General features: G+C 35.3%; 1 protein-coding gene and 1 pseudogene across 1 annotated transcript; one reads left to right on the top strand and one right to left on the bottom strand.

The window, feature by feature from the left end:
* The first annotated feature begins 4,886 nt into the window (after positions 1-4,886).
* LOC145039281 (rhamnogalacturonan I rhamnosyltransferase 1-like) lies at positions 4,887-8,079 on the top strand (annotated as a pseudogene).
* LOC145041221 (uncharacterized) lies at positions 8,049-8,884 on the bottom strand. The gene has a single exon (XM_078989204.1). The coding sequence runs from the start codon at positions 8,713-8,715 to the stop codon at positions 8,260-8,262; it is 456 nt and encodes a 151-aa protein (XP_078845330.1). The 5' UTR covers positions 8,716-8,884; the 3' UTR covers positions 8,049-8,259.
* Between the last annotated feature and the right edge of the window lie 1,089 nt (positions 8,885-9,973).

The following is a 9,973-nucleotide window of genomic DNA, read 5'->3' as shown; positions in this document are numbered from 1 at the left end:
GCATAGGCTTGATCGTACAACTCCTTACATTTTATGACGTTGTTTCTGGGATACTCTGATATGGAACTATTTTGAAAACAAGTTTGTAATATTTGTTGGTTTTTGAATGATTTAATAAGTTTAAATTGGTATGATTTTTATGGATGTTACAAGTTGGTATCAGAGCCTTAGTTTGAGTGAATTGGAGGAGCACTCGTGTGAATCTTGTCTCAAACTAAGGAAAAGATTTTCAAAATGGTTTTCAAAAGGTTTTCAAAATAATTAAAGGAGGATACAGAGTGTACGATCAGCCAGAGCCAGTATGTAGACCACAAAATACCATGCAGTTATTTGATATTGAGATATGTTAGAATAACATACTAGTACTAGGCTAGGGATCTCCAGGAATTGCAAGATAGAATTTCCTAATTGTATGATGCTTGATAGCATAAGGTTTTCCTTATATGAAATTGACATCATTACTGTAGTTGCTTAGTCTGTGCATCACAACTGTACATATTTAAGATCTTATATCTTGAGAATGTTTGGTTTGACCTTATTTCCTGTTCTTGTTTGATGAAGGGCTTAGGGTAGGATCATGTATTCGAAAGTCTATAGGGTCCAACGTTATGTATGGCTAGCATACATGAGTGTTGCAGGGTTGGTGGAAGTTTCATGGGTGGGATGTGTGAGGTCGATAGGCCAGTATGAGATATTTAGCATTCCTCTAGGAGTGAGGATTGAGCGATCACCATGCATATGTATATTGTTAGTGTGTTGTGATGATACTTGAGACAAATATGGGTAGGTGTGGAAGGTAGTATGGGCCCGTACTACTGAAAGCACATAACCCATACGCGTGGTAAGGAAGTCACAACCCCTAGGGTTTAGTTGGGAATTGGCTCCCTGTTATCTATGCGGATTATTTGATATCTTCCTGGTGTAATTTTAGTATAATGGTTACAAGGTATTTTGTGACTGGATCTGGATCGGGATCAGGACAAGGCGATCAGGGTGCCCCGGCTACACCCAAGATCATCGGCCAGGATAGGCTAGCATTGACAGAGGATCGTGTCAGGGAGATCATCCGCGAGGAGGTGGTCGAGATTGTTCGGGGTCAGATTCCGGAGATGTTTGGGTCTATTAAGAATGCCATGATGGAGTATTTTGATGATAGATATGCAGCTCTCGCTGAGATGGCTACCGCAGTAGCTACAACTGTTGGATTAGTGTCTAAGTCCATAACTATTTTGGTATGAACTTGACCCGATGGTGCATGGTCCTTTTGGGTTGCCTTCACCAAAGCAACTTGATAGGATGAATTATGGAGAGAAAGGATTAATTATGATTTATTAATATATTATGAGAATAATATATTAAAGGAGAAATCATATTGTTTAATTAATATTAGTCAAGAATTAATAAGAATTAAATTTGTGGCTAAAAGAGATTAATTAAACTTAAGGGACTGGAATTGTAATTATAAGATAATTGCAATTGGGCTATGGATTGCCTTATATTATAAGGTTGGACGAATTCTATGGGGAAACCCATTGGAAATCGTCCAAGGCCTTTAAGGAAAGGAGTTCATGGGTTGCTTAGGGCTTAAGCATCTAAATTAGGGTTTCCTTGTTAGATAACCCTAATAGCCTCACTATATATAGAACCCTTATGCTCCAAAAAAGTGGTGAACAAATTGTCTAGGGTTTCCACACATTTTTGAGAGCCTCCTTCTCTTCTCTTCTTCATCCTCTTGCTCTTGGTGTTTGTGAACCATTAGAGGAGTGACATTTGTGACTCTAAGCTTTCTAAAGTCATAACAAGGAGGATTTGAGATTATTATTGCTACATGACAATTAAGGTATGATCTAAACCCTAATTATATGTTGTATTGATTATCATATGCTAGATCTAGGGTTTATAGTCTTGGATAAATTGCATGTACAATAGAGAAACCTAGATCCAAGCATTAGGGTTTGTATGAGCACATAGGATGTTCTTATGATCAAAACTCATCAGTGGTATCAGAGCCTTGATTGGTTTCTATTGTATTGATGCATTATGTAGCTGAAAATCGAAATCTGGATTACTGTTCGACCTGACTCGGCGAGTCCCAGAGTGTGACTCGGCAAGTCGGAGTGTCAGACAGAGGAAATTTCGGATTTTGTTGCTGTTTTGCTTAAGGATAATTACCATATTCGTTTTAAACCTATAAAATACGAATTTTATTATTTCTTAAAGAATATCCTTGCCAAAACACAAGATAATTACCAATTGATTAGATAATAACTTCCTTATATGATAAAGATTGGATTATTTGTATTAATTGGGTAACTTATTTTGCAAGAAATTGAAATTAGGTCAAATATAGATAATGATGAAATTAATTGTTTAATTTATATTATTTGTTATTTGATCCTTGTGTTATGAAAAGTTTCAATTTTCCCCTTTAGGTTTTATAGTTTAAATTTGAACTCAAAGTTTAGTTTTGAAATTTAAATAGTTGAAACCCTAATGTTTTGAAAAGGTTTCAAAACTTGCCCTCAAGTTTTGGAATTTAAATTTTGATTAAAAGTTTAATTTTGATGTATATTTAAATTCTAAACCCAAATGTTTTGAAATGTTTCAAAACTTGTCCTCAAGTTTTGGAATTTAAAAGTTGATTAAAAGTTTAATCTAGGAATGTTAAATTCTAAAACCCTAGTATTGTTTTGAAAAGTTCATATCACACCCTTATGGTTTTGTTAATTAATTAAGGCGTATAATTAAAAGAGGTTTAATAAATCCATAAAAGTTTTGGTTTACATTTAATTGAATTAAAAGTATAATCGTTAAATTTGACCACCTAGTATTTTAAAAGTGTAAAATACACCCTATATTATATATAACATTAAAAGTCTAACATTATATATATATATATATATATATATATATATATATATATATATATATATATATATGTATGTATGTATGAGTAAAAGTCAGTCTTACCGTTAGTAGGCCTCATTCACGAAGCTGGTCTATAAGTTTTCAAATATTAAGGAATCAAGGATAATTACAATATATGAAACACATATATGATTTCCTTGGCATTCACAACAATTTTAGAGCTCTTGTTAAAACTTAGCATTCGGCTGTAATCAAGTGCTTTAGGTGTGACTTAAGGGGTGAATATACCTCTATTGATTTTACTCAGTTACTTGCTTCTGATGGTACCATACACCAGTCAACGTGTACTGTCACTCCTCAACAAAACAGTGTGGCAGAACGATACACCGTCATATTGTTGAGACAACCCGCTCATTGCTCCTGTCTACGCAGGTCCATAATGCCTTTTGGGGAAAATCAGTCCTAACCACTTTTTATGTGATTAATTGTATCCCTACTTCATTGAATTCATGAATGTCTCCTTTTGAGAAGCTATATGGTCACCATACCAGACTACTCTTTTTTACGAGTTTTTGGATGCACTTGTTTTGTTCTTCGTCCTCATGTTGAGAGGAACAAGTTGGGGCCGAAATATGCTATTTGAGTATTTTTTGGGTATGGTGTTGGACAAAAAGGATACCATTGTTATGATCATGTGAGACAGAGTTATATGTTTCCCGACATGTCACTTTTTTTGAACATATTCCTTTCTATTTGATTCCTGCTACAGCCCACAATGTAACGAAGTCAGATTTTCTGCATATTGATCCTTTCAATGAGGAGATAGAGACTTGAGACACAGATATGACATCTGATCCTTCAGCTCATGACACACCCACTTCTTCAGAGATTTCATCGACTCATCCTGCTCTTGAGTCTACCCCTTTGATTGTTGAAATTGAAGATCCACCTCCATCACCACCCCTCAGGAGGTCTACTCGTCCTATCAAGTCCACCAAGCTTCCAAATTTTGCTTACTCTACATACCCAGTACCATTTGCTTAATTTATAGTGAGCATCCATCATCTATATGAACTTGAATCATACAAATAAGTTGTTTTCAATCCTCTTTGGCATAATGCTATTGCTGAGGAAATCACTGCTCTTCATCAGACTTATACATGGGATTTCTTTTCCTTTATACCTGGGAAACATACGATAGCTTGTCGTTGGATGTAGAAGATATAAAACAAAAGTTGATGGGTCTGTTGAGCGGTACAAGGTCAGACTTGTAGCGAAAGGGTATTCCTAACAGTACGGTTTTAACTATGAGGAGACCCTTGCCCCAGTGGCAAAGATGACGACAATCCGTACTATGATTGTAGTTGCATCCGTTTGGCAATGGAAGATCTTTCAAATGGATGTCAAGAATGCATTTTTGAATGTTGACCTCCATGAAGAGGTTTATATGTCGCCTCCTCCAGGAACTCAGCACCATCCGGTTGAGCTTTGTCAGCTTCACAAAGCTTTGTATGGTCTCAAGCAAGCACATTATGCTTAGTTTGAGAAATTCTCCACAATAATTACCTCTCTTGGATTTGTCCAGAGTAATCATGATTCGGATTTGTTTGTTAGATGCTCAAGTGCAGTACAGATTCTTTTGTCCTTATATGTGGGTGGCATGATTATTACCAGTGATGATCATGGTGGTATTGAGTCTTTAAAGCATGATCTAGCTCATTGATTTGCTATGAAGGATTTGGACTTGCTGCAATATTTCTTGGGTATTGGGGTTCCTACTGATGATGTTCCTTTTTCCGATTCGAATCTTTATTGTACTGTTGTGGGAAGTTTTGTTTATCTCATAATTATTCGTCCAGATATTGCTCATGTTGTTCATGTTGTCAGTCAGTTTGTTATTGTTCCTACCTCTGTTCATTGAGGAGTTATACACCGTATTCTGAGATATCTTCGTGCCACTCAGTTTCAGACCCTCTTGTTTCCCTCGACATATTCTCTTGAGTTATGTGCCTATAGTGATGCTGATTGGAATGGCGATCGTGATGATCGTAAATCCACCACCGGATATTATGTATTTCTTGGAGAGTCTCTCATTTCATGGAAGAGCAAGAAACATGACGTTGTCTCTAGATCTTCCATGGAGGCTGAATATCGTGCATGGTTGTGACTACATGTGAGATTATCTGGTTATGGTGGTTGTTTGAGGATATGAGAGTTCATATTTCTTCACCTACTCCCCTGCATTGTGATAACAAAAATGCGATACAAATTACAAAGAATTATGTTTTCCATGAGCGGACGAAGCACATTGAGATTGATTTTCACTTTACCCGCCATCAATCACAAATCGGAACCATATCGCTTCCGTTTGTTTCATCAACCTTGCAGCTTGCATATATTTGTACGATGACTCTATCGGCTTCTTGGTTTCAGTTATTGTGTGACAAACTCTCAATGTTTATTGTTGTGACATTGTGAGTTTGAGGGGGGATGTTAGCCTATATATTATTAGCCCACATGCTTATGGGCCCTTTAGTCTTTAGCCTATTAAGGTTTTGTCTTCCTAGTATTTATTCTCCGCTTTATTCTTTATAGTGTTTATGATTTTCATTGAGAACCTTGTAATTTCTCTCTATCATAATCATATGGCAATATTATCAACATGTATGATTCATTGGGGTTTGTTCCAGCATTGTGGTTTGGACTTGTCTGGTCCATATTCAAACTGTTGATGATCTTTGGCACCTAAAATTGTTAATCGGGTTACATAATCTACACACACTATCAATTCAGGTTGAAAAGACCATTTCATCCCTACCATCAGTGCCTCCTAGAAGTGAGTAATCTAATCCTCTTTAGAAATCTTTAATCTTTGTTTGAATTAGTTATTTTTCTTTGTTGTGTTATAATTGAATTTTTAATAACTAGTATATGCAACAATGAGTTACATGTATGGTTCATTAAGGTTTATTCTGGTATATGAATCTTGCAACAAAATAGATCAATGTTGGTATCCTGTGAAAAAAAAGATGTTATTTTAGGGCTCATTTGCAAATAATTGTAACCGTTGTGCATACCCTTGGTTGAAAAAATCTTGGATCACAAAATATTACCATTACAGAATAGTGGTAAGATTTTTTCAGTAGGATCTGCCACTTGTTGGAGCGCTTTAGATCATGTATTCAAATTTTATTATCTTAATAAGAAAGTTCCTTTTATGAACAGTTGTTTTATTATGTAGGGAATTACACGAGCAACGGTTTCCTTAAAAGTTTCTTGTAACCAAGGATTGAATCAAATGAGAGCCTCAGTACGTGATTCTTGATTTACTTCAACATGTAGTTTGACAAACAATTTATTTACTGTGAGTTAATAATTTCAGATTTTTGACATGGTGACGGTTGCCCATCTTTTAAATCTTACGTTGGTTGCCCCATAACTCGATAAAACATCCTTCTGGATTGATCCTAGGTTAAAAAATAACTTCACTTATGTTAAATTTTTAGTTTTTCAATTGGGCAAATTGTCTTTTTCAACCTTGAGTTATAGTGTTTTTTTCTATGATTTTGAAGACATTTTCGACATTGAACACTATGTCAACACTGTCGACTCTCTAAGAAATGAAATATGTCATTAAAAGATTGTCAAAGAGGTTTAACAAAAAATACAATTTTCAGCCACTCATCAACATGTCAAGCAAAAAAAATACTATCTTGAACACGTTCTCTTTTAATTTTTGTTTTATTAACATCAATAATAGAAATAGGGATCCCAACATGTTTAGAGCCATTTTGTGTGTTCTCATGGTTATTATTATTATTATTATTATTATTATTATTATTAATTTGTTTTTTAATTGTGATGTAAATTCTACCACTTTTTAGCAAGCATAAGGTGATACACTTCAATCGAACCGACACAAGGTTATCAAACAATTTGATTGCTCTTGATCTTCAACGACTTAGGTGTCGACTTCCAATCATTAAAATTGACACCACAAATCGAGGCTCTTGGTGACAAATTACTTCACATTCTTGGTGCAAAAGGACCATTTGTTGCGTTGCACCTTAGATACGAAATGGACATGTTGGCGTTCTCGGGTTGTACACATGGTTGCATAGATGAGGATGCAGATGAACTCAAACGTATGAGGTACATAGTTGTAGAAACTCTTGTTCTAATAGCAATAGGCAAATATAAATGACAAGAATGAGATAGTATCGGAAGAGAGGAGATCACAAGGTTTATGTCCTCTTACTCCTAAGGAGGTGTCGTTGACCCTACGAGCAATGGATTTTGACCAAAACATACAAATATACATTGCATCCGGTGAAATTTACGGTTGTCAAAACAGACTTGCACCACTATGCAACACATTTCCACATATTGTAAGTGATTACCTTCTTTTTTTACGGTTACAAAATAACAGATCATGAGTTCAAGTCTTAGCAGCAGCAAAGCAAGAGTTTTAATTCCAATGTAGATTGGATTCTTACACCAGTCATTAGTGGGCCACTATATACCCGATTTATATATTTAGATGGGTTAGTGTGGTCTTCTGACTTAGGGGTTGCTAAAAAAAAAAAAAAGAACAGTTTTGCTAAAAATAACTAAAGCTTCAAGTATTCTTCTAGGTGAAAAAAGATACGATATTAGATGCGGATGAGTTGAAGCAGTTCCAAAACCATTCGTCACAAATGGCTGCTCTAGATTTCATGGTTTCGGTTGCTAGTAAACGAAGGTAAGGTTCATTTGTTTTCTTTTTATTCAATAAACAAAAGGAAACCGAATGCTTAAACGTGTCATTAAAATTTTATATGCAGATACCTTGGATTCAAGAAAACTACAAGATTAGATAGAGAAAAGCTTATAAATTTAATAGATTTGCACCAAAATGGGACGATCTCATGGATAAAGTTCTCTGGTGCTGTAAAAATGGCACACAGGAAAAGATTAGGCCGATCAGGTGATCGTAGGATTGTTGCTAACAAACCCAAGGAAGAAGATTATTTTTATGCAAACCCTCAAGAATGCTTCTGCGACGCAACAACAAATAGTGATAGTTAAATTGATCAAGATGAATGGAAATGTAAATTCGATTTGTTTGTATGTTGATTGTTTCTTGTTCGATTCTTTCTGCATATTCTGTTAAAGAGACAATAGTTGATACAAGAAGCAAATCAAGAATGCGGGCGTATTCATTTTGTGCAATGAATCTTCAATGTAAAAAGAAAATCAAAACTTAAAACTAGAAAATTAAGCAACCAGTCATGTGGTTACGCTAAATTGAAGTATCTTAAATGTAAAATTCAACAAAAAATTTCATTGATTCTCAGTTTTTCGTTGTAATTACCTCAAAATTTTCCTTATGCTATCGATTTTCCCCAAAAATTAAGAACTCGCCGATTTCTGTTGCTCCTCCCCTGAATCTGATGTGGCTACGGCGGCGGCGGCCTCTTTTTCCTTGTCCAACTGCTTGATTGCTTCCTGCTCCGCCGCCTTCTCCGCCTGCAAAATTGGGCCGTAGTAATCTGGATTTGCTTCCATACATTTCTTTAACGCCGAGGTAGCTTCGAAACATTTATCGACTATATCTTCGTTGTTTTTCTCGCCTTCTTCAATACATTTTTCCCAGTTGATAAACACTTCCTTGCAGGCGCCTCCCTTCATGAACAAGCAAAATCCACATTCTCCTTCCTCTTCCTCTTCTTGATTTTCAGTTCCTTCGAGTGTTGGAGACGGCTCTGTAGATTCTTGATCTGGGTTTTGAGGGTCTAGGGTTTTAGGGTGGTCAGCGGTGGAATCTGATTGTGGGTTTTGGGATTTCTCGGATGGAGATGAAGACATGGTGATGATTTTTGTTGTGGCGTAGTTTTAGGGTTTAATTGGGTTGAAACTTGAATTTGAAGGGGAATGAAGAAGAAGGTGCTGTGAAGCTACCTCCGATGGTAAAACCTTTACAACTCTGGTGCAACTTTTCAATCATAGACAAAGTTGTTAGGCTTAAGAGGGTGTTTATTTTTTTGGGCTTAGGAGCTTAACAGCTTAATAGTTTATGGAGCTTATTTATTAGCATATAAGGTATAAAAGTTTTTTGAATTACCTTATGAAAATTAGCTTATTTTTAAGTAAAATAAACTTATAAGCTTAGGCTAATAACCTAAAACAAGCACTAATTCTTTTATAAACCTAAAATATAAGCTTATAACCTAAAAACCTGTAAAACTAACAATATCTAAAAAGATGAGTCATCTTTATCACATTAAAATGTAGGGAAAATGACTATTGAGGTTAACTAACTGTTGCGTTTGTTTTCATTTAATCTCTGTCCTTTTTTTTGTACTTAATATACCATTGAACTTGTTGTATGTGTTCACCATAACCCTTTTGACCGACTTTTGACCTGTGATAGTCGGTCAAATGGTTATGGTGAACACAAACAACAAGTTTGATGGTATATGAGTATAAAAAAAATGAAATAGACCAAATGAGAACAAACTCAACAGTTAGTTACCCCTAATTCATTTTCCCTAAAAAGTTAAATGAAATTAAAGTTGCAAAATTATCAAATACTGCAACCTTCTTTGACCATAACGTATATGAAGAGCGTTTTGGAGGGGTAAGTTCGTTAAAACATGGTCTATGCTATGCTTACTGTGGTTAGTTGTTAACACCTCTCTGCAAAAGGATATGATTGTGTATTAGAGGTATATTTATCAGCATAAACGTTTACCTCAAGGTATATTATAATGATATGTCTACAAAAGTTGCATGATATTGTACATATTGATGTTGTATCCTATCCCATGACTTCGATCTTAAAGCTAAGTAAACGCAAAAATCACAGCACTTGTGATTCCACTCATTTGTAAACTTGTCTAAAATACATGATACGATAAATCATTTGATTGGAAAATGTAAATATAGTCATGAAATACACCTGCTTAGTCAAGATTCCCCTAGTAAATATTCAAGTACATTACTATTACACCCTCAAACCAGACGGCGGAAACGTCCGGGGGCTTGGGTGACTTCATCTTGTAATATCATCATAATGTATATAATTGAAACAAGACAACACCATCATCATACATATCAAAATAAA

Source organism: Lactuca saligna, chromosome 4, assembly GCF_052625555.1.
Source record: "Lactuca saligna cultivar CGN05327 chromosome 4, ASM5262555v1, whole genome shotgun sequence".
NCBI lineage: Eukaryota > Viridiplantae > Streptophyta > Magnoliopsida > Asterales > Asteraceae > Lactuca > Lactuca saligna.
The sequence above is the reverse complement of the archived record's forward strand: the minus strand, read 5'-3'. Positions and strand labels throughout refer to the sequence as shown.